This window comes from Thermobia domestica, chromosome 5 (genome assembly GCF_964235325.1).
Source record: "Thermobia domestica chromosome 5, izTheDome1.hap1.1, whole genome shotgun sequence".
Taxonomy (NCBI): domain Eukaryota; kingdom Metazoa; phylum Arthropoda; class Insecta; order Zygentoma; family Lepismatidae; genus Thermobia; species Thermobia domestica.
Window position 1 is genome coordinate 195,072,412 of NC_137458.1, and position 27,010 is coordinate 195,099,421.

General features: G+C 36.6%; 1 protein-coding gene across 2 annotated transcripts in view; it reads left to right on the top strand.

Moving 5' to 3' along the window:
- The window catches only part of g (adaptor-related protein complex 3, delta 1 subunit-like garnet), an 895,910-nt gene that overhangs the window by 636,156 nt on the left and 232,744 nt on the right, over nucleotides 1-27,010 (top strand). For both annotated transcript variants that reach the window (XM_081759537.1, XM_081759539.1), the window contains exon 12: nucleotides 17,900-18,048. In XM_081759537.1, coding sequence (XP_081615663.1) covers nucleotides 17,900-18,048 — 149 coding nt within the window. The remainder of the gene's footprint in view (nucleotides 1-17,899; nucleotides 18,049-27,010) is intronic.

The following is a 27,010-nucleotide window of genomic DNA, read 5'->3' on the forward strand; positions in this document are numbered from 1 at the left end:
AGTAAGCGTTGTATTGTTTTTGGAAGGGCGGCACAGGGATAAATTACTTCGATATTAACAGTTCGCATCATTCCTGGTATGTTTGTTTTAAGACAAGACGTAAGACAAGAATGACACAAACTGTGTTGTACTTAGCTGGCTGAACGCAAAAATGCATGGTCGTAACTAGTATGTGTGCAACTATTAGAGGTCCTGGATTAAATCACTGGCGAGCTCTAAACAGCCCTAAACTTAGTCAACATCGATTGGAGCTGAGATTTGCAGATTTTGCGTTGGATTTGTAACGAAATGCACAAAGCAAGGAATAGGTCCGACAAATAGAGAAGGGTATTTAAGTGTTGGCAATAAGAATTGATGGCTATCTCTAATACTTCGGCAAATATAGGAAGAAAAATTCTGTAATAAACACTAATTACTAGACATGGATAACATTTATTTACTTTAAATTCATTTTGGTGAATGTAACCAAATTGTTTTTAACAAGTTATTTTCTTATTCATATTATACTTGTATTGGTAGAAAACGAAAATTTCAGTAAAGATGCAACTTCCGGCGTGGATATTGATGGAGTTTTCTACTATTGAAGATAAAGGGAAATGAATAGAATTAGAACTAAAAACAGAACAGGGGGGTGTATTATGTTATCTTGACATTTTAATGAGCAAGGAAGGAAGAGCATTAAGACTCAATGGTATCAAAAAGAATGTGATGCTGGTATTTATTGTAATAAGAAAAAAGTAATGTAGATAGAAGCACGAAAGTCAATTTCATAAGAAGTATGTTTGGAAGAATTACCAAAATTTGTAACAAAAATCTAGAAGAGAATGTTGAAATCTTTAAAGAACAGCTGTATGAGAATGGTTATAGTAAAAGGGATATCGTTAAAGTATCTGTGGTCTCTGGGAAAGGTAAAAGTGGAGAGGACAATGAGGGGGTATGGAAAGGCATTGTAGGGTTAGGAGAAGATACTGAGATTTAAAAAAAAAAAAATGTTAAGAAAGCAAGGGATCAAGGTCTATAGAAAAGGTAGCAGAACATTGTTGGACATGGTCAAAACCAAAGGGAGAAATAAGGGAAAGAGAAAGCAGAAAGGTGTCATTTATTGTATAAATTGTAAGGGTTGTGATATGAAATATATTGGGGAAACAAGGAAATTATTGAAAGAAAGAATTAAACAACGTGAAAGTGATGTGAAATATGGCAGTGAAACTAATGCAATCTTTAAACACGTAAAAGAAAAAGGACATGATGTGAACTGGGAAGAAGTTATTGTGCTGGAACGAGAGAAAAAAGGTTGTGGCCGAGAAAGTGGAAAGGGGCCTGGTGGGTAGAAAAGGAAGGGGGTGTAAACTTAATTAATTGGACTAAAGGTATCAGCATTAATAAAGAATGGAGGAATATTATTGAGAAATATAGAAAAATATATGTTAATTAATGTATTCAAGGAGGGAGTTGGGTTTGTTTGCTCCTTGTTGTTTCTTTCTGGTAGACTGTTATGTTTTCCCATTGGTCAGTTCAGATAGATTTCCACGTTTCTGATTGGCTTTTTGATGGGGCCAATGAGAGACCAGATAGGGAGATGAATTTTGTATATATACTTGAGTAGTTTTTTGTATCACTCAGTGTACGTCTGATGAGGATCTTGGCTAGAAGATCGAAACGTCACGTGTAAATGTGTTTTTATATTATATAAGTGCAGTCGTGCTCAGCAGTGTGTTTTTCTTACCAATGTGATTAAAGACTTTTTTTTTTAAAAAAAAAATCGCATTAGAAACATTAACAACAGTTCAATCTTTGCAGTCAGACTTGCATAATTTGGAAAAGGCGCACAATGTCATGAAAAAGCTTGATTATGTAGAATTATAGCAAGCGATCTATTCACTTTGTGATCAAAATCCGCCAGCCATTAGTTTAAATTCGTCGCCAATTGCTAGCGCTTCCTTTCCCACATATCATCAACAACCAACTTATCCCTTAGGTAATCAGATATCCAATTGGCATTACTACCAACAACCTGCTCCAGTACTTCCTGTACCTTCTGCACCAAAACTACAAGGTGCCTCACAAACTCAATTACCTTCAAATCCTCCCATCCAAGTGGGTAGTACGCAACCTCCACCCGACCCCCCTGCGCCTAGCACATCTGGTACAACGAAAACTTTCATTAGATTTTAGTAAATTAGCTACCCAGCAGAAAAAGACACGTACCGTACATGCGCATGTACAACATGCACCTGGAAAACCCTTGAAATTGGAACACTGTTTTACGCCTGATCATGTGCTCATGTTTTTTAAAAACATTGCGTGTTCAGTCCCTGGAAACGGAAAAACACAGGTAAACAAGGAAGAAGTGAACACCTGGTTTATACCTGGAAAACACATGTTTTGTACCTATAGCCGAACGGAACATCTGTGGACTGCATGTTTTACAACTGATCTTAACGTGTTTTCTGTTCAACAGCAGCTGATCATCCGCTGAACATTGCATGTAAACGGAAGAAGGCCAGTGCTATTCTAGTATTGTTCGAGAGCACTGAACATGCAATTTACAGGGATCGCAAACATGCAGTGAAAGGAGAACTGGAAATAGGCGGTTCAGACGATACGAACACTACATTTTTCGATTAGTTAACACTGAATGCACAGGTCCCAATTTCAAGATGGCAGCCATTATTTCAAACTAGCGGGCATCTACACTATAGGGCACAATTTTCGGTTTTTTAACCTGTTCCTGGTCTTTAGACCTACTAGCTATTTTCCATTTTGTTGTAATTATAAAATGTGTACACTGTTGAATGAAACTTGAGTTCGAAATTCTGCTGAAGGAATAAGAATCAAGACTGAATTTCCAGCAACACAGTGTTTCTAAACATACCAGTATCTGCTGCGGGTCCAGGAAAATATAAATTTCTGCAATTTTCGCACCTGCAAATTTCTACCCACACAGTGAGCCTTTCAATATTGTCGAGATTAGTCTGTTTTGTTGGAAATTCAAGAATTTATTCGAAAGCAACATGTAGCTGGACACTGCATCGTAGATGATGTTGATACAAGCAACATACACCTAATAACAAAACAGCTTCCTTTTTAATGAGAAACTCGTCTGAAAATGGCCTTTTCTCGGATTTAAAACATTCTGTCTACCGGGCATGTTTCTTTTTATATTTCAGACAGTGTACTGTTTCTCTGTAACCTGCAAATACATGCTGTCACTACATGCCATGTACAGTTCATGTTTATACAACCCTTTTCTGCTAAAACAGACCACCTGGAAATTCTATTTTCCGTATTAAAAACACACCATGTACCAGACATATAAACGACAAACTCCTGCTAGATGAACAATTCTTTGGAACCTGCATGAACATTCGGCAATACAGGGAAAAAAGCAGCTCATGTTCACAGCAGATTTCTTTTGAAATTCAGCATAGCTGAAAATCACGTTAACAACGGAACATATTATATGTAATGCGCAGAAAATTTTCGTTCAGCATTTAAAATACCGGCCGGCCTGGAACGCAAATGTACATGTTTACAATATCGGTGGAGTGCAGTGTATGTGTTGGTACCGTTACATACGCAGACACGTTTTCGCTAAATACCACGTACTACACATGAACTTACATTCGCTGATCTGCACATGTCTGCAGTCCGCAACATTTTCTTCTGAACATTGCATGTACATGCGCGTCGCACAGGTACTGATCAGTCAATGTACAGTACACACATGTGATTTCATGTCAGGACAAGAATTATTACATTCAAAAACAGGTGTTATTTCCCGGATAAGTACCTGTTTCTGTTTCAAACCATTTACTTTATACGTAACACCTGTAGCACATGAGCAAAACATGCGAAAACAGGCACTGTACATTGCCTGTTTTCTCAAAAGTTTTCATGAGGGTAATCAAATGGCAGAATTATCTCTTTTAGTAGCTCAGAACGCTATTAAAAGTTCTCAATTTAGACGTGGCGGCCGTAATAACCAGCACAGAAATTGAAAGGAAAACAATTCTAAAAGTAACAATAAAAATTATCATAATACACCTAAACCAGAAACAGTCACAGTTTACGGTACATGTTATAAACAAGGGCATTCTTCTAGCATATGTTACAGGAACAACAAACAGGGAAACGCATAGGTGGGGGGGGGGGGTAATTTTTCTCAAGAACATGTTCTGAGGGCCGTAACGCAATAAGTAAATGAACAAGAAGTCGCAAGTACTAGCTCTAACAAACAAACATTGAAATCACTTTATACTGTGGCTCCAGTGACCGACAGGAGGGAGAACATCAAATTATTAAATCAGGAGCATAAGCTGTTAATAATGTAATAATTAACAAAGAAAAATACACTGTAATAATTGATACAGGGAATTCTTTGAGTCTGTGGCCTAAATCAATGATTCCTCCAAACACACAATTTCTCTTAACACCAACCCTCGAGGAATTGAAAATTCCATCGTAAATTTGCGTTACATAGCTCTAATTAAATTCGAAATTGGCTCAGCAGCATTTTCTGACTACTTCCAAATTTTAGAACACGGAGAATTCTTGCCTTTATTTGGAGAAGATATTCTAAATCGTTTGAAAGCCAAAATTGGCTTACAAAGTAATAAGTTTTCTGTATACAGGAAACCGCAGCCACCACAGTATCCAATTGAAGTTAATGCTCAGGAAAAATTATCGGCAAGTGCGATTCATTCAATAAAACAGTCAGCTGACGTATTTACTACACGTAAAGTTACCATACCAGCTAGCACACATGTCTTTTTACCCATTAATATAGGAATCGAAAAATGGATACGGAGTATTTTATTGTCTCTTCACTAGAAAATTTATTAGACAAATATGGATTACAGACTTTACCTACTAAAGTACCTAAAAACTATTTCACGTTCCTTATATCTAATCCGACTGACAGGCCAGTAACGTTAGCGAAAAACACAGCGATCGCATCTGTCGAGGAGGTCTTGCAGGAAGTCGAAATACAGGGAGATCAGCAATTATACGAACAAAATGAAGAAATATTTTATAGATTTGAACAGGAAATTCAGGATAGACTGGACAAAACTAAATCACTTTTTGATATTAAACTATTTGACATAAACCCGGATCTATCGGATGAACAGAAAAAGGCTGTACATAATTTACTTTGTAAATAGAGGTGTCTTTTTATATTCACCAACAGACATAGGATATTTTCGTTTCTATGTTCATAAAATAAGGATAGACAAAGGAGCTTCTTTCCACCAGAGGTCGCCTCCTATTCCTTTGGCGGTAAGACCGACAATTGATCTGCAAATTAAAGAACTCTTAGAAGCTAATATCATTAAAGAGCCCAGTGACAGCTCGTTTTCGTCGCCACTTCTCATAGTGCGCAAAGCAAATACTTCAGAATTTCGCTTAGTTTTGAATTTACAGGCATGCAATAAGTTTACAAAATATCTTAGCATACCATTCCAGTCCACCGAAGACATTTTACACGTACTTAGGGGCAAATCTTGCATTTCGACTATTTACATAAAATCCAGTTATTTCCAGTTATTATTGCACCCTAAAAGCCAAAAATACATGACTTTTGAACTTAACCATACTAGGAAAGCGTATCAATTTCAACGCTTCCTTATGGGACACTCCACTTCAGCTGGAGCCCTGACTGTAACAGTATACATGCTTTTAGAGGGTTTACCACCTCGTATAACTGCATTTGCAGATGACATCATAATAGGGAGCAAAAATTGGAAACAGCAATTATCGAATTTGGAGTTACTCTTTAAAAGAGGCTAAGAAAACATGATTTTAGAGCTAGCTCAAGCAAGACACACATGTTATATACGAAATTGGATGTATTAAGATTTGCAGTTAGTGGCAAGGAAATCAAATTTTCTCCCAATATTGCCAATCAAGTATGGAACTTTAAGAAGTCAACTTTTAACTGGGCCTTAAAGTTTTTTTTTTTTTTTTTTTTTTTTAAGGACTCTGCTCTTATTTGAGGGCACATATCAAAAATTTACGGAGAAAGTGGAACCATTTCAAGTTCTTTTGCAAAGAATTCAAAATTTAAGTGGACAACTCAACATGACGAGTTATTTGAGAAACTTAAAACGAAGATTATTCAGCCCCTATCCTTGTTTCACTTCGATCCATCCTTGGAAATCCGAGTGTACCCTGGTGCATCATCAGTTTCGGCAGAAGGAATTTTAGCATGTTACAAGCCAAAACTAAACAGGAACGTGTTGTTTCCTATTGCAGTAGGCGTTTTACCAAGAGCGAGAAGGGCCTCAACATGGCAAAAAAATTATATGCCTTAATATACGTCCTTAGGAAATTTCGCTATTTTTTTACTGAATAGAAAATTCAAGTTATTCATAGACGCTAAATGCCTGGCTTCATTGACCACACAGCCCGACAAGGTTGAAAATTCACCCGTTATAACATATTCTTAGCAGACTATAATTTTGAAATTCGCCACATTAAAAGTCAACAGCATCCTGCAGATATTTTTAGTCCTTTAAAAGAAAAGCAAAACATACCGGGACGAAGAACACGAAACTGATAACTTTTCGGACACGCAGGATGCTAAAGTTTTTGCTTCACTCATTGAACAGATCGTTCAAATTGACCAACCTGTGACACTCCCCAATTAGGCTGAAGAGCAGAGGAGGAACGCTTCATTTTCGGATATTATCACTGTTTTAGAAAATAAGGGACCTAATAAATTGTCTACACTCCGTGCAACGAAGTATTTTTGTCTAAAAAATGGATTGCTATATAGGACTCACAAACATCCTCAATTAGGACTGCTATATTTGCTTTGTATACCAAAATCTTTACTAAACAAATGGTTTGATGCTATTCATAACAACCCATTGGCGCCTCATTTCGGATATACCAAGACGCACCAATCGTCATTGAGAAAGTATTATTTTCCTAATATGAAAGTTTATATAGCAAACAAAATAAGAAAACAGTATGTAGTGTTTGCCAACTCAGTTTCTGGTCAGCGTAACTTGCCTTGTGGGGTTCCTCAAGGTAGTGTTTTAGGGCCTCTTCTTTTCTGCCTTTATGTTAATGACTTACCATAATCTCTAAAACACTGTAAGTATCACATGTATGCGGACAATGTTCAATTGTATCTATCTTCACCAAGGCAATTAGATACTTGTATAACAAAGATGAACGAAGACTTGAGTAATTTGGCTAAGTGGTCAGCAAATAATTGTTTGATTATAAATCCAGTCAAATCAAAGTCAATTTTAATTACTTCCAAACGTGCAACGACGTTAATAGATTCCTCACTTGTTTCCAATATTACTTTAGAAGACGTAAATATTCCTTTCTCTTCCTCTGTGAAAAAACCTTGCCGTCATACTTAACAAATATTTAACTTGGTCTAATCAAATTAACGCATCATGCAAGAAGGCTTTTGGAATTCATTCTCTCGGCAAATTAAAAAACTTTTTACCATCACAGTTGAAAAAACTCTTGTCCAAACCCTAGTGGTACCACATTTGGAATACTGTGACACCGCCTTAACTGACGCTGATATACATTTACAAAAGCGTTTGCAGCGAGTACAAAATGCTTGTATACGTTTTATTTTTAACTTAAAATTCTCCGATCATGTAACGCCATTCTTTAAAAAGCTGCAGATGCAGCAACGACGAAAATTGCACTCGTTGGTACTGCTTTATAAAACACTTACTTTTACAGAATCTTCCTATCTTCTAAACCACCTTAATTTTTTAAGCGATTTCCACGAGAGGGACACAACATCATGTTTTAATAATCAACTTGCAATTCCTATTCATAGATCAACTTATTCCTCCAAATCATATATAATCTCAACGTGTCGTGATTGGACTACTTTGCCAACCTCGGTACGTGAGTCACTCTCTAGCATCTTTCAGAAGAGCAGTTTATAATTTATTGTTATCGAAGCAGGGTTGAATGGACACAGAGATAGAAGAGCCAATAGAGAAGCTTGTCACAAAGATATAAAACTCAACATTTATTACATATTGTAACATGTATGTACTTTCGTGTAGCACTATATTATATTTGTGTGTGCTATGTGTGCGTGTCTGTGTGTATGTGTGTGTGTTCAAGTGACCGTCTGTTTCTTGTATGTTTCTTTTTACTCTCTCACTTTTTTCTTTTGCTATTGTTTACTATATTTTTTTGATTTTTCAATTTTGTATCATGTTTAAGTATTAGAGAAGGCTTCATATAGCCTTAACCTCGACATGTAAAATAAGTCGAAATAAATAAATAATTAAAAACACTTGAACAAGACACGGGGAATTGTGCAGGATAATTTAGCTGTAAGCTATAAGAAGCGGAAGAAATTTTGACGCAAAGCATAAACAGACTAGCTTTGACAAGGGATAGAAAGTACTTGTATTCTATCCAAACCGTCAGATTGGAATACCAGAAATGTTCTCAAAATTTGTAGGTCCAGTCACGATACTCGAAAAAATCAACCCTAACCTTTATAGAATCAAGTTTCCTGATTCATATTGTCAACCCATACAGGAAATTTCTGTAGACAGAATTAAGCCGTATTATGAAGATTTAGACGATAATCAGCAAGAGGATAATTAGTTATTATCTTTCCTATACGGGAGAAGACATTTAATCAAAAACAACAACAACAACAACAAAAAGAAAAAAAAATAGCGATAGCAGAACGAAAACGCAAGATACACGATAGGATCTGGCATAAACAGCTTATCTTTTAAATATTTCTCTTCCTTCAATTGGCAGCACGAAAAGAAAAGAACAGGATAAGAAAATAAATACCATCTAAATTATTTAACTCAATTGGCTAAAAGCATTGTATAGCATACAGTAGCGGCTCGATACCATAATCTGAGGTAGTTCTGCACAGTTTGTTTTTTGTATATTAAATTTCTCGTTTACAGCAATTAATTATAAAATGTACAACCACCAGCATAATTTCTTTTTAGCACTCTAATCGTTATAAATGACAATCATAATTGAAATTAACAATGCAACTTTACTGTATCGCAACCAAAACACTATTGTTTTGATTATTGGGTGTCAGTGGCGTACTTAGGATTTTATTTCGGGAGGAGCTATACACAACATATGAATAATCACTTAATTTTGCTTTGGGATGCCTACAAGTTTTAATGAATTTCGGGGGATCTTGAGCCCAATAGCTCCCCTTAAATACGCCCCTGTTGCGTGTAACGAACTTTAAAAATACCATATCCATATCGTAAGAAACATATGTACTGTTTTCAAATACCATAAGAATTTCGGATTCACGTAATGTCTATAGGTAGAAATTTTACTAATACTACTGAATTATAGATATTTTATCGTTTGTAAATAAAGTCTATCCGACGTGTCTTCTGCTGTACAAAATGTCCTAGTACTCTATCATTAAAGTTCGGCATGGTGGATATGAAATCACGCTCGATTGAAAAGGCAGCCAAAGCACTGATTCTTTCCTGACATATTGTGCTTCTCGAAAACGTTTCCAAAAGGTTTATGGTTGGCTTAAAATTGTTACACAAATTGTGTTTGTTCAGAAAATTTGCACAAACTCGAACATGGAATACTATTATTTTTAGAGCGCACAACAATTACACTGAACACCGTTATCAAAAACAAAAGTAGGGTGCCTCATGTACATCACGTCGTGTGTCTTCGGCTTCTTCAGACGTATTCGTTAGTTCTGAGCTGCTGGAAGTGCAGCTCTGGTAAATCCTATCTAAGAAACAAGGAAAACGTAATACTGTGCGGCTGGTGAAGATTTTGGTCTCAATGCTAAAGCATAGGGCAATCCGTGCACAGCTCTTGCAATATTATTAAGCTTTGGAAGGTGTTTCCAGTAATTCTACGCTATGTAGCATATCCACAGTACAATTTTAGGACACTGTTAGACCAAATATCATCATTACATGTTATTACGTTGATTCAATAAAACACAATTCAAATTAAAAATACATTTATTCCATTAAAATAGTTGGTAGTTCTGCAGCTCTGCAGCACTTATTGACAAGCCGCCCCTGATAGCATAAAACATTTTAATCATTCTCACTTCTTACTTTGAAAAAAAGACAATACTCACCATTAGGAAGAAGAAACACGAAGACACCAATTCCAATAAACACATTTAATAGCATTCATACAACTAATGAACAAATGATTTCACAGACTTGAACACCCCTCGCCATTAGTGAGCTAATATATGTATATTAACGCCAAAGCTTATAACAGCCCTACCTCGAGGGAAATGAAGAGACATGTAATATGCACCGATCCTGCCCGTGTTTAGGGGATAACTATTTAGTACTTTCTTCCACTGCCTTAATAGTGCTTCGAAAAAGTTAAGTTTTTTTTTTTTTTAGTGTTACCAGTATTTTAGTGATTTTTTGTGTGTGATCCCTTAGTGTTGCCAACCCCCACAAGAAGAAAATAAACCGGCTTATTCATTACTACACTGTTAAATAAAGCACATTGAAGCCATAATAAATGAAGAAAACTGAGTTATTAATGAAAATGTGGAAGTTACAGTATATGCCAACTTTTTTTTGCGGATGACGGTACATATGACCTCTTTGAAACTCTCCAAAATATAGCTACTGGCATAAATATTGTAATGTCCCACGTGGTGTTGTATACAAACAACTTCACGCTTATAATTACAAACACCACTACACGGTTTTGTAAGAGGATTCTACACACCAGATGAATCCACTATCACCTGCAGACGACGGACTTCTGGCTCCTCTCACGAAGCAGACAATAACTGCGGAGCAGCAGCGCCACCGCCGTCCGAGGACCCCTATAAATTTGATGGACAACAGCAGACCTGTACCAGTTTTCTGGTGTCCCTCCTACTGTTTGCAACGGAACATTAGGAGTAACCTAACCCCAAGCCTCTAGTCTGCTGCGGGACTCTTGGTCTATCCTTTCTGCCGGCTTAGCGTGCTACGGGCTCTGTTTGGGAAATCCTAACCTCAACCGCTTAGCCTGCTACGGGCTCTGTGGTCACCTAACAAATCCTCTGCTTGCCACGGACCATTGGGATCCCTAACACCACTCTGCTTAGCCTGCTACGGGGCTCTGTGGAGATTCTGTCTACGACCTTACGGTCAATGACTTTCAAACTTATCTGTATACTATTTTTGTAAAATACTGTTTATAGTGGAAATCTTATAATAAAAGCCGGTAGTGGGAGTTGATTCCGGACGCTCTTTTTATTAACGCTCTACCTACGACCTATATGGAACAGAGTTTTACAATATTAATATTTTTCGAGAGTTTGAGCGCAACTGCAGTGAAGAATATAATGCAAGAAACGTTAATTTGTATTATAGATATAAATTTGAGGAGTAAACTACAACGCATTGTCAAGGCAATAAACGATGAAAGTACACAGGGTGTCTGCTATTACTGGAAATACTTGAATTATACTGGAATGTAATATTGATACTGGAAAAAATACTGGAATTTTGATCCACATACTGGAAAAGTCATGAAACTTGTAATTTCTCAAGAATACATTTCTGTAATTCTTTTAATAGTCTTAGAAACAATTTTGTATCCATTGAGATTATACATTTTTCCAAAGCAAGAGTTGTATACATTTTGTAATTAGACATTTAAAGCAATGGGTGGCGTGGAGGGCTGTGAGGGGAATTGGGTGGCTCATTATAAAATGCTAAAAAGTCACTGTATTTCAAAAAAATCAAGGCTAACTAAATTTATTAAAAATAAGATATTCTTTTGATGGTAAAACAATTACCAATCTGAAATCATCAAGAGTGTGATTATTCGTTTAAATTTTTTTTTTAAAAAAATCATTGTATTAGGTACGAATTTTGCTGATAGTTGTACTGAATATGCTGGAATTTTAAAAATGAAACTCAGTAGACAGAATAAGAAGGATCTGCGACTGAAGTGCAAACTTTTTCCCGTTCGAGTCAAACTTTTTTTGTTTCTTGCTTCAACCAATAAAATAGCCACTTGTAACCATAAGTAAAATATTAATATACCATATGTTTATAATGAATTAAAACAATAGAAATTTTCAGTCACTGGTGAAATCTTTGAACGATCCATGTTATCTAGGAACAAAATCTAATCTCTTCCGTAAATATTATTGGTACCGCAGTTGTTGTGTAAAAGATACTCTTGAAGCTTCGTGTCAACATTTGTTGACAGTGTGCGAATTACAAGGGGAATGAGGGGGAAATCTCCTTTGGTTATAGCAATATCCAGTATTAGCAAAGGGGATTTCCCTCTCAACTTCTTTGAATTCGCACACTGTCAAGAGACGTAGCATGAAGCGTCAAGAACATTTATTACACAACTACTGTCGTAACCATAATATCACTCGTGATATCAGTATATTTACGGAATAAATTAAATTTTCTTGCTAGTTAACATGGAACATTGAAAGATTTTACAAATGATTTGAAAATTTCTATTATTATATTCACTATAACCATATCATCATCATCATCATCATAGGTATTCTGCCTTTATTGGCAGGTCACTTGCCGCAGCTGAGAAGCTTCCATGCTCCTCGGTCCTCCGCTAACTTCTTCGTCTTCGCGTATGATCTTTCTGGTTTTATATCATCCATTAATTGTAGTCTCTTTCGCCCCCTCCCTCTCTTTCCCGACACCATACCCTCTAGGACATCCCTCATGATACAATCTCTTCTTAGGCAATGTCCCAACCAGTTTCTCTTCCTCTTCCTAATAATATCTAAAAGTGTTCCTTTCTCACCCACCACTTCTAACACTCCCTCATTCGTTTTGCGCTCGACCCAACTAATTCTTTCCATTCTTCTCCGCACCCACATTTCGAAGGCTTCCAGCCGATTTTCATCACCTTTACGTAATGTCCACGTTTCCGCCCCCATACAGTACAACACTCCACACGAAGCATTTTATGAGTCTTTTTCTCAACTCTTTATTCAAGGTCCCACAAAACAGACTTTTCTTCCTCCTAAAGGCTTCTTTCGCCATTCCTATCCTTGCTTTTATTTCACGTTCGCACTTCATGTTATTACTAAGAATACTACCCAGATATCGAAAACTATTCACTTGTTCTCCGTGTAACGTGGGTTCCTGTCACGACGCCATGGCGCGTCCTCAGGTTGCGGATCGAGGAGAAGGCCTCTAGATATAGAGGTTAGCTGCGAATATACTGAATAAGCAGTCGCGGACAGCCGACTAGGAGTGGTCCTCCAGCTTGGGGGTTTGGGTCGGGCTAACAACCTCGTCCTGTAAAAAAAAGTACTTGTTCAGAAATATTCACAAAAGCCTCGGACAAGGACTGATAACTTGGCACGACCTCTGCAAAAGAAAATGGACATGAGATTTGGAACATGGAGTATTAGGAGTCTTTATAGGGCAGGCGCGTTAAAATCCGTAACGAGTGAGTTAGAGAAATACAGGATGGACATAGTAGGAGTTCAGGAAGTTAGGTGGGATGGAAATGGATCTGTGAATTCCGGAAATTTTACGTTCTTTTACGGGGAAGGAAATAAAAATCACCAGTTAGGAACAGGGTTTTTCGTTCATAAACGTATATTACCAGTGATTAAACGGGTTGAATTTGTTACTGACAGACTTTCTTTTATTACCCTTAAGGGACGGTGGTGTGATATTATTGTTTTAAATGTACATGCCCAAACTGAAGATAAGGATGACGATATAAAAGACAGTTTTTACGAAGAAGTGGAACGGATATTTGACCAACTCCCGCGATACCATATGAAAATTCTATTAGGGGATTTCAATGCGAAGGTAGGACGAGAGGACATTTTCAAACCGATTATAGGGAACGAAAGTCTGCATAAGGAAAGTAATGACAACGGTGTTAGACTCGTGAACTTTGCAACATCCAAAAACCTAATCGTGAAGAGTACAAAATTCCCACATCGCGACATTCATAAATACACTTAGACATCACCAGACGGGAAAACCATAATCAAATTGATCACGTTTTAGTAGATAGAAGAAGGCAATCTAGCATAATTGATGTCAGGTCGTTTAGAGGGGCCGATTGTGACACTGACCACTACCTGGTAGCAGCGATAATACGAGAGAGGTTATCGTTGAATAAAGGTAATATTCATTGTCCGAAAACGGAGAGGTTCAATTTAAAGAAATTAGAAGAGAGCCAGGTAAAAGAGGAATACCAGATTGAAGTTTCGAATAGATTCTCGGCTTTAGAAGATTCAGAGTGCACTAGTGTTGAAGATACCTGGATTGAAATTAGAGATAGCATTAAAATTTCAGCAAAAGAAAAATTGGGACACGCGGAAATACGTAGGAACAAACCATGGTTCGACCAGGAATGCATAAAACTAGCAGAGAAGAGAAAACAGCAAAATTACGCTGGCTACAAAATCCGAATGAAATAACTACACAAAATTTCGCAGATATCAGGCGGGAAACTTCCAAAACTTTTAGAACAAAGAAACGCGATTTTCTGAAAGCTAAAATCAAGGAACTTGAAGATAATAGTAAAAATAAAAACATCCGGGACATGTATAAGGGAATCAACGAATTTAGGAAAGGCTATCAACCTCGTGCTTATATATTAAAGAAATCTGACGGTACAGTTCTCACTGACACGGATAGCATCTTAAATAGATGGAAAGATTTCTTTGACGATTTGCTGAACACGCAACCAAAAACTAATGTGCGTGGAGAAAGGGAGATACACACCGCAGAACCGTATATTCCAGAACCCAACCGAATAGAAGTAGAAACCGCTATAAAGAAATTAAAGAAACACAAATCTCCGGGTGTAGATGAAATTCCGGCTGAGTTAATTTTAGCTGGAGGCGAAAAATTGTGGAACAAGATACACAAACTCATTCTCCTTATCTGGAACAAGGAAGAATTGCCACAACAGTGGAAAGAATCAATCATTGTTCCAATTCACAAGAAAGGCGACAAAACTGAGTGTAATAATTATCGAGGCATTTCTCTTCTGTCAACATCCTATAAAATCCTTTCAAATATTCTATTAGCAAGACTGACCCCGTGCGCAGATGAAATTATTGGAGATTATCAGTGCGGATTTAGACGAAATCGATCAACTATCGACCAAATATTTACCATTCGCCAAATACTCGAAAAGAAGTGGGAATGCAATACCCCGGTACATCAACTATTTATTGATTTTAGAAAGGCGTACGACACGGTTAGGAGAGAAAGATTATACAACGTTCTTACAGAACTTGGAATACCGAGAAAGCTAATTAGATTATTTAAGATATGTTTAAATGAATCCCAAAGTAAGGTCCGGGTAGGAATACTTTTGTCCACGAGCTTTCACGTCGGGAATGGCCTGAAACAAGGAGATGCATTGTCGCCATTATTATTTAACTTCGTTCTGGAATACGCTATAAGGAAAATCAAAGATAGCAACCAGGGCCTACAATTGAATGGTATTCACCAGGTTATGGCATATGCTGATGATGTAAATTTAATAGGTGATGATAGGAGAACAATAGAAAGAAATGCAGAAATCTTATTAAACGCTTGCAGGGACATGGGTTTAGAAGTAAATACAGAGAAAACTAAATACATGGAAGTGCGTCGGAACCGTAATACGGCAAATTATAGATGCGTTAAAATATTAAGTAATACTTTTGATAAAGTGGATAGTTTCAAATATCTAGGATCAATATTAACAGAGGAAAATCATATTCACGGAGAAATTAAATGTCGACTAAAAGCAGGGAATTCGTATTACTATTCGGTTCAAAATCTTTTGTCGTCGCGAATTCTGTCGAGGAATTTGAAGCTTAAAATATATAAATCGATAATCATGCCTGTTGTTTTGTATGGCTGCGAAACATGGTCACTTACTCTGAGGGAAGAACATAGACTGAAAGTATTTGAGAACAAGATCGTGAGACGAATATTCGGACCCAAGAGGAACGGGGATGGGGAATGGCGGAAACTTCATAACGAGGAACTACATAATTTATACGGTTTACCCAACATTGTTAGGGTCGTCAAGTGTAGGAGGCTTAGGTGGGCGGGTCATGTAGCTAGAATGGAAGAAAATAGAAACGCTTTCAAAGTCTTGACTGGAAGACCAATCGGAAAACGACCATTAGGAAGACCTAGGCGCAGGTGGGAGGACAATATAAAGATGGATCTCTCAGAGATTGGAATACAAAGTAGAAACTGGATGCAGTTAGCTAATGATAGAAGTCAGTGGAGAGCTTTTGTGAACGCGGCATTGAACCTCCGGGTTCCATAGGCCATAGAGTTAGTTAGTTAGTTAGTTATTCACTTGTTCTATTTTCTCCCCTCCTACTTTTATATTTGACACAGACCCCTTCGTTCCAATCACCATAGCTTTTGTCTTTTTAACATTTATTTTCATCCCATATTCTTCAAAGCCCTTTCTCATTTTTTCTAACATTTTATTGATTTTCTTTTCAGATTCTGCAACAAGCGCCATATCATCTGCAAATCTTATGCATCTAATCATTCTACCTCCTACCGAAATACCATCATCATCATGTAAACTCTTTTTCACTATCTCTTCTAGATAGACATTAAATAGTGTTGGCGAGAGGCAGCATCCTTGTCGAACTCCCCTTCCAATTGCACTCTCTTCCGCCAGTTCTTCCCCTATCCTAAGTTACTTGTTGGTTCATGTATAAGTTTCTTATAAGTCTTCTATCTTTCCATTCCAACCCTATCTTCGTTAGAACTCCCAATAACCATATGGTAAATTAATATTTTATTTATACTTACAAGTGACTACTTTATTGGTTGAAGCAAAAAAAAAAAAAAAAACAAACAAACAAACAAACAAACAAAAAAAACAGATTGGCTCGAACAGGAATCGAACCCGGGACCCTCTAGATATGAGTCGCACACTTTCCTCACTCTGCCACGCCATCACTTGATATGTTTGCGCGACGTACGGTATATGTGGCGAGTTGAAAATTTGCAGACGGTTTTCCTCTGTTATTTTTGCCTATTGCGCTCTCACAGTTTGTAATATTAACCCTTTAAATGTGCACTACCACCTCGCAAAAAATGGACCCGAAGTTCACTTACCAAAGTCGGCCTTCTCCTTGTAAGTCATAGGTTTTCAATTTGGTCATTATTTGACAGTAATCTCACCGCCTCCATGTTATCTCTCACAAATTTTTAACTGCATTAATTCTTTCTTCTCTTTCTCCATTTTTTTCTCCCATCTTGTGTACTTTAACTTTTTTCTATCATATCCATTATTCTCTAGCTACTTATGGAATGTTTGTATACTTTGTTTTGCTTTGCCTTTTTCACTGCTTATTTTCATAATTCTTTTCTCCATATTATTGATGAAATTCATTTTGGTCGAGTGATCCACGTCACTTTTGTTTCCCGACGAGCAACTTTTTTGGTATCATTCTGTGTATATCACTCCTTGCTTTCTCCTTATTCTCATGTACGGGAACACTATATTCTCTTCCGTACCTACTGAACATCTCATATCTGGCTTCATCCGATTTCTATCTTTTCAAAGAAATAAAAGAACATTACGTGGTAAAGGATTTGCATCACATAATGATATGAAGCATAGGATTCAGACATGTTTTTTTGGTCATGGTCCCATCTTCTATCGACACAGTTTTGATACAATAATCTTCTGCTTGACAATTGTCTGAGTCAGAAAGACGACTGCGTCGGGAAATAGTGAAATGGTGCATTTTCGTTCTACCTATATTGCTCGTAATAGATACTAACAATATTACTTGAGTCAGGAGACCTTACTTTTTAACTAACACTCTTGTGTATACCTAAGTAGACTGCATTTTGTGAAAAAGCTATAGTATAGAGTTCGTTCGTCTAATTCAGATATTTTCATTACTTTCTTTTTACAGGTATCAAAGAAGAATCTAATGGAAATTGTGAAAAAATTGATGATACACATGGATAAAGCGGAAGGGACGACATATAGAGATGAACTCTTGTCTAAAATAATTCAAATTTGTTCTCAGAATAACTACCAGTTCATAACAAACTTTGAATGGTAAGTTTTCTTATTACTTGCACTTCTTGTGTAAGTTAAAAAAAAATCTCAGTAAAGGTTGGTAAGTTTGTAGACGATAAGGTCTATTGGAGAGACATGATGCCGATGTTCTTAATATTCCCTTTTTAGTTGTAGTTTACTTATACAGTAAAACCTCCCGTAAAGGACACCTATCAATAACGGACACCTCTATAATACGGACACATTTTTTGTCCCTGAAAAAATATGTTCTCTTATGGAACAAAACCCTCTCTTTTACGAACCCTTTCAGATACGGACGCAAACAGTCCTTTTTACCCCCAGACCTTTCAATAACCTCTTCAAAGCGGGCAGGAATTATTATTGGTTCGGCGATATATTATTCCTCACAAGCGTATTTATCATGAATCTAGACCTGGTGAACCATCAAACAGAACAGCTTCAAACTGAACTTCAAAGTATTCTTTCTTTTGCCCTCAATAAACTGCTTTCTGGTGGAAATCCTAGAAAACCTTCAATACAAGATAAAACTCATGCAGAGTCACTCGTATGGCCAAGAATTCTATGCGAACTATCTTCCCTTCCCTAACAAATTTAGTCCTTTTGCCTCTGGGCCTTGCATCTTTCCCGACAGTTTCATAGATAACAAGACAAACATTGTTTGTTTTACAATAACATTTTCAACGAGCAATGTTTCCTTTATTACGTTTTTTTGACAAGCAACATTTTTCTTTCACTGTTGATACTGGAACAAGTCTGGGTTGGAGTTTTGCTGGCTTCCTTTTTCACTGTCTCTAATAGGATATCTTAGTGATTGGGGTTGGGTCAATAAACATATGCACTCCCATATGCCTAGTCACCCATTCCGCCAACGAAGATACCGCTCCAGTACACAAACGCGCGCACACATGTTTTTCCGCAACTGTACCGAGGATTCTCAGAGGACACTTGCTAATGAGTTTTATTACCCTTGTAGAGGAGAAATTATGCCTTTTCTCGCTAAACAAAAGAGTTTAGCCGATTAGTTGGTTCCTAACGCATCTTTTGAGGAGGTTCTGAGAATTTGAAATAAATGAGAAATGCTTACAGAGTGATTACATGTACTTAAGAAAATTAGCACACACGCATTATCTTTTGCAGTATCGGTGTACGAATATATTAACACATCCCCCAGCAATAATATTATTTAACAAAAATAATTTCTCTTTCATCCCTCCCAGTAATTCAAATACGTACTAAATAGAGTATTTTCATATTGAATTTTACGTATGTACGCTCATACATAATGAATTCACTGTATATTACTGCATACAATTACCGTTGTGAGAAATTAAATTTCTGAACCTCTGTGTAACGGACACCTCTTAATAACGGACAAGAATTCATGTCCCATTGGTGTCCGTTATTCAGAGGTTTCACTGTATAAGCCGACTGGGTTCGTATAGCAGAACGTGTTTATTGCTCCTTTTGGGGGGAAGCCTCGGATTTAAATGTACAAATCAAGGGGGGAGGAATCTACACATGAGAAAACATTTCACCAAATAAGAAAACATTTCATAAGTTTGTGCGTCCTACTGGGTTCAACAGTAGGACGCACAAACTTAAGATGATACGCATATCTATTAGCTTTTTGAGAATTCACCAGTGCTATTATTGGACTACTTTAAACATTAACAATATTATTTTACCATAACATCTTAATGCTTGCCGTCGTTTTCTGCTGCCCATGAAACCTACTTGTAAATTATTTATATTAGTCCATATGAGCATTTACAGATCGACTGAAATGTTTTGAAGACATGAGTTAACATTAAACCAAAAAATAAACAGATATAGTAACACAGTAATGAAACAAACTAGTTACAATTGGCCTATTACTTAAAAACCGGGGGGAAGAAAGAAATGAAATTTCTATTTTTATGTCCAACGAATATGCATGACAGACAAAGATAAACGGATGATTTTTCATTTCATTTCATTTATTTGCCTGTTTCATTAGCTTGATAGTAAGACTATTCATGGCTTTGGATTAATTGTTTTAACAAAAGAGACACTGACCAAAGCTTAAAACTTTACTTTATTTTAAATTATAATTTGTAACTGTTTCGGACATCTAGCATATCCTTCTTCAGACACGATCGAAATTAATGAAAATACAGACATATATATAAATGTTGTTATAACAGAGTTTAAATTCTTTAACCGTCATATATATATTCATTGTCATCTTGAAACTTTACGTCTCACATACATATGCTCTCGTTATAACACCCAACACCCTTTACTTCTGAATACTATGCACCACTTAGCTCTCCATCCTTCTCCATCTCGATATTGCCCTACACCGCTATCGTTACTCTATACTCTCTATTGCTACACTCTACCTCCTGATGCCTTAGACCAGGAGCTCCTCATAGACTATCAAGTTCATGATCATCTTCCACTCATATTTCCATCATTTTCACGCTGAATCCATCTGCTACTAACAGGACTCCCAATGTCTACTTTGAAGCCTAGAGCAGCCCCTAGGCTAGAATATGACTTCATCTGTCGGACTAACACTTTTAGTGTAGTGATGTGATAGCACGCCTCGCCTCATCCTTCATGCTCATCATTCATACTCTATCTATGTATGATATGCCTTCTCACTAGGTACCCATTATTACTTTCATATATCTGTTGTTCCAGTTCTGTACAATTTTAAATTAACCGCACTTTCCTCGTTAATTTCCTACCAAATGTTAAGGTTCGAAAAGATCCTTAAGACCTTAGCTATTACTATATTCAGAACTTCTCTGAGACCGTCAAAAATTCCCTTAAATCTGCCATTTAAAAAACACTCTTCCCTAAGAGAGGGCGTAACCCTCTAAAAGGGTGCTAGTCATTATGACTAGCTATAAACGAACGAACGAACGAACGCTTTCGTTGCTATTGTAGCATTTTAATATATAGATGAAAATCTTTTTACATGACGACTTTGTGGGTATTCCGAAAATTATTCTACTTGTTTTCTTTTGCAATCGCAAAGTGCTTAAACTATGTTCATCAATTCCCCAATGTATTATTCTGAAGCTAATTAGTGAGTTAAACTTGGCGTAGTAAAAACTAAGAAGTGCTTGTCTCAACACCGTACCCTGAAGGCAAAACACACGCTACTTAGCTTAAAATGGAGATGTGAGCAGACCATGGAAGATCGTCACTTATGGTCACGAAAGAGAGGGAATATAAATAAACTTATGTTCGTATGCTCAGAACACTCTTTCGTGTGAGGTTATTGAAAAGAAAAAGTAGAAGTTTCAAAGTAACAATACATGTAATATATAATGAATTTCTGCCAATATTCTTCCTGTTCACGCTCGAAAAATTCTGGGTATCAGGTAGTCACCGCGATTGGAAATAACGAGTATGGTGCCTAGATAAACTAAATCCAAAATAAAATTATGTAGGGCGAGGTATCAAATTATTTTATTATGATCCCTAGTTTTGAGAACTAACGGCTTGGTCAGATGAAAATTTTTCGAGCACTTCTCTGGTGTATGATGCTCTTTCGGCAGCCTAAGTATCTATCTGGCTCTTTTCGCTACAACTTTCTTCAGCTCGAAACCTTCGCGGTGATCACTAAAGGATTTCCCTTGTAGAAATATAAAGCAGGATGTCTACTGATACTGGTAATACTTGAATTATACTGGAATTTAATTTTGATACTGGAAATACTGCAATCTTGATCCACATACTGGAAAACTTATGAAATATACAAGTATTATCATTCTTTATAGTCTACCTTGGATTTTTGAATTCCAAAAGTTCAGGGAAATAGTCTTGCATTATAACTAGAATAGCATAATATACAATTATTTATACAAGTTGTAATATAAATTAATAATACATTTATATAATTACAAATAATGCTCTTGGCTTACTGTATCAGACCTCCGAGCAGGATGTCTACTGGACATGAAAGTCATGAGGTGGGATTGTCGGTCAAGAGATCACGAAAGTAGTGAAATTGAGTTTCAGATCATGAAAAAAGTGATTTTATAGAACAACGACATTTATGTGATTCAGTAAAGTTACTGAATAATAAATTGTAATTTTCCCCAAAGATCCGGCGTTAAGACCCTGCTCTCTCTCTTGGGGTTGCAGATAGTCACTAACTTCCCTGTTTCTACTAATACTGTTTTCACTTTCCGTGTATTTTTTTCTTTCTTTCTTTTTCTTCAATACCTCACGTATAACAACAATGGATGCATTATATTATATACAATGCTTCAAGTAGAGTATACTGATAGTAAAGTCAGTAAAAGTATGCCCAATAATGGGAAACTGAGGGCTAGTTGTAATGCTTGGTATGGATGTGACACATTGCTTGTGTAAAGAATTTAGCGCGTTCATGAGCAGCTGCATACACCTAACAGAAACACTCGTCTTTAATTTATTTTATTTTAAATTGTTTTTTTGTTGCAGGTCACATTATCTATTGATTTTTGAAGAAATATTTTGTGAAGTCTACGAATTGTTTGTTGAAAGGTTTTCTGTCGTATACAATGCAGTACAAATTTTTGTGTACGTATTTCTTTGTTTTTATATTGTATATTAAGAAGGAGGCAAGGGAATTGGCCTAAGCAGCTGTGATTTTCTTTGGGCTTCGATGATTGCACAGCATTAGCTATTTATCGCGTTTCTTTGTCATTCAAGATCGAATTTCAATTTTCACAGCTTAGTGGGGGGAAGGTGGTCAATTTTAAAAGCAGTTAATTATTTGATTTGTTATTGTAGCCTAGCCTGCTTCATATTTTAAATGAGGATTGATGTCAGTATTGTCAGGTATTTAGTCAGCATTTCCACATTTTTAGTCAGTAAATTTTGCCCTACAGCTAGTTTGCACCCCTGAGTATGTTATGTATATAATATACTGCATCCATTGTTATTTATTTAATTACTTACATTAGTGTTGCACTTACCTGTTCAGAGACAATGAGTAAAATAAGAGGAAAGACTTCAAAGATGAGTGGTTGGACAGAACAATAAATTCAAATTGGAATTGGCTTCAGAGGTTAGAAAACGATAAGTATAATGGGTATTGATTGCTCTTTGTGGATGACATGTTTTTATATTAGCAACATGGGATATCTTTAGTTCGATCTCATGCCGCAAGCAAAATACATATTAAAAGAGTAAATTCTTCAAGTTTGAGGAAAAAACTGTTTCACATGGTACCTGCTAAGGCAGCAACTACAGACACTGTTCCTGTGGATGCTGCTCCATCAACTACAACTCTGTTTCGGTGAAAACTGAACTTCGTGAAGTGCGAACTTCAGTTGTTAATAACGAACATACTTGTGTTATTGATAACATAATCACAACATTCAATATTTGTTTTATGCCTAGAAATACTCAACAATTTTATCATCAAGAATGAAGTTATTACTGCAGAAATATTATGGGCTATTAATCAAGTTATGACCCATCTTCTGCTAGAAATTTTGCATTTGTAGTGATCTTTTTAAAGTGCTGTTTCTCGGCGAAATTGCGAAGCAGTTCAAGATGCACAAGGATACCTAGTTACACGTGTACTGTGCCCATACTTTCAAAAAGAATTGACAAACGTGGTTCAAGAGCGTCCTATCATCTGTATTTCTTGTGATGAAAGTTTAAATCCTGTCGCTCAGAAGGGTCAAATGGATGAAGTTCTAGATTTTGGGACGAACAAGGTATCTTATGTCCGCATTTTTATGTCATGCTACTGCTGAGGACCTTCTGATGGCATTTTTGGAAACTTGAAAGACACTGGTTTGGATACGAAAAAGATGCTGCAAGTATCAATGGACGGGCCGAATGTAAACATGAAGTTTTTGAACGTCCTAAAGAAGTACTTAGATGATTCACCTTCAGATCCGAAGCTGTTGGACTTCGGTAGTGCTTCGTGCATGCTATTCACTGTGCGTATAAAACGGTAAATAACAACTCCAAATGATACATTCACAGATTTTTGCACTCTCTGTATTTCTTCTTCAAGAACTACCCAAGTAGACGTGCAGATTACAAACGAATAACAGGATCACGTCTCTTTCCTATAAAGTTTTGCTCTATCAAATAGGTGGAAAACCCAAAGTTATTAAAAGAGCTGTGGAAATGCTGTCAAATATTAAGTATGTTGATGCTTTTGAAGAAAGAAAAAAAAAAAAAAAAAAACTTAATACATCAGAAAACATTGTAATTGTAAAACCTTTTGTAAGAAATGACCTGCTTACAGCACAGTTGGAATTCATGCGTTCTGTTTCTTTTGAACTAGAAAGCATTTCTCCAAATATCAGAGTAATGATCCTCTTTTGCCTTTTATGTTCACTGATCTCAGTTCACTCTGCTTCGACACCTGTTGGCAAGAATTGTAAAGAATCAGGTTTTGAAATCGGCAAATGCTAGTGAGAAGCTTCTCTCAATTGATTTCAAGAAGACAGAAAACTGAAGAGCTTCCGTGCTCTTGACATTGAATTTGCAGCCTAGCAGCTTGAAAAGGTAAGGTAAAAAAGATGGGAAAGTTCTTCAGTTCTATGAAGACTACAGAAAATTCCTTGTTGATATATGCGTGACGATTTTTGTCAAAAGCCCTCTTGCTTTCAAGTTTGTTAGAGGTGCCAGCTGCTTCACTCCTGCAATTATGACCAATTTGTCTATTAAGACCTACATGGTAACTGCTGTATTAGAAGTTATTGAGACAAATCAATTATCTAGTATGGAAGCTGACATTGCAAAACGAGACTACTTAGATTTCTCATCAAAGGAAGAAGTAATGAAGTATCTCAACAACTTTTATCCCAAAACTGATCGAATGGACCATTCTTAGCGCCACCTATTTTCAACATAATGTTTCCAGAGAACTGATACACTTCACACACAAAAAAATGTACTGGTTTTGTTTCATGCCAACGCTGCTATTGAAAGAGGCTTTTCTACAAGCAAAGAATGCCTAGTAGAGAATCTTCATGAAAATAGCTTGATTGTACAGCGTATGGTGTATGATGCAGTATCTATAGTTAGTGGGGTATTAGCTATTAGTATTGCGATGATGATGATCCATGCGTCCAAAAATGCACCAACATCGAGAAGTGATGCTGTAGAAAAGTACAAGAAAAAGTATATAACAACATAGCCAGAAGAAAGTTAGCATCAGAAGGAATAAAACAATTAGAATTGAAGAAATGATGTATTATGCAGAATGCTAAGGAAGAAACAGAAGAACTGGACAATGAGGTGGGGTGAAAAGACTGAAAAAGATACTATCTTAAATGCGTGTACCTTTTGAGTGTAAGATATAACCATTGTGAATTAATAATTCACAAATTTGTTACAAAATGTATACTGTAAACTATATAGCATAGTACATAAAATTTTGTTACATATTTTATAAAGCATATAAAATGCTGTATACAGGCTAATGTATTAAAGTTTTTTCTGTGTTGCATATAAAGTGGTTGATTTCATATATGTATATATCTGCCTTATGACTTACTATTCAGAACAAGTTTTTACTTACAATAAGCCTGGTACAGAATCTACTGAAGAATTATTTACTTGCACAGTGTGTGTTATGATACTCTTTCTTTAGCTGTGTTTATTGGATGTAAGTGTTAATGAAGTAATCTACGTAGCTGAAAATGCATTGTCACTTAGAAGCTGTGATATTAGATAGCACTATTCAAGTATATTTTATGTGTATTATATCATTGTGAATTAAAAATAAACAGTTATACTGTATATATGAAGCTACAAATTTACAAAACGATTTTCATCATTTATGTAAAACTGGTAATTTATCAACCATACTTTTTTTGTAATTGTTTTAATAGTCTTAGAAACAATTTTATATTGACTGAGATCATAAATTTTTCCAAAGCAAGAGTTGCATTCATTTTGTAATTAGACATTTAAAGCAATGGGTGAACTGGGGGACTGTGAGGGGAGTTGGGAGCCCTTTAAAAATGTTAAAAAATAATTTGTATTTTTTTTTTTAAATCAAGGCTAACTAAGACTAATTAAAAATAAAATATTCTTTTCTTGGGAAAACAATTACAAACCTGAAATTATCAAGAGTGTGATTATTCCTAAAGGAATTTAAAAAAATGATTGTATTAGGTACTGGAATGTTGCTGATAGTTATACTGAATATACTGGAATTTTGAAAATGCAACTCAGTAGATACCCTGTAAAGGTAACCAAGAAAATTCTGCCGCTTTTTGTGAAGGTCTGTGTTCAATTAGCCCTCACATCCTGAGTTGAATGCGAATAGAGATAAGGCGAACGCCAGTTATTTATGTGGGTATATCCAACATACTACCTGGTTGTGGGAGTTCAATTACACAGTGAACTTACGTAAGGACAGAGTGAACATGGGACCTCCACAGACGTCATAAGAGCGTGAATGCTGTACGAGCTCAAACTGGGGTCAAACGTCCCTGCAGCGGGGTGGAAGATATGCCAGGCCTTTGGTGATGGTGTCGTGACTACGCGGACAGTGCAGCGTTGGTTTAACAAGTTTAAGGATGGTGACGAAACACTCGAAGACGCACCACGTGCCGGAAGACCAACACATGTCCAAAATGAAAATCTTCAGGCAGCACTTGAGGCGAGCAGTGGCCAGACATGCGAGTAACTGGGCCTAAAATTCACTGTGAGTGGAGAAACTATTCGGCAGCACCTCCATCAACTTGGGAAGCACTACAAGTTGGGTCGATAATTCCCATAGCGGACTCCGGGCCAGAAGGCAACGCGAGCAGACACCTGTGTTTCTTTGCTGTCTCGTTTGAGGAAGGACACATTTCTGGAAAGGGTGTTGACATGTGAAGAGAAGTGGGTACTGTACGAAGCTCCACGGCGCCATCATAATTGATTAGCATCCCATGAACCGGTTCCAAAGCAGCCGAAACCAGCGCTGCACCAGAAGAAGGTCCTCCTGTGTGCTTGGTGGACTATTCGCGGCATAGTG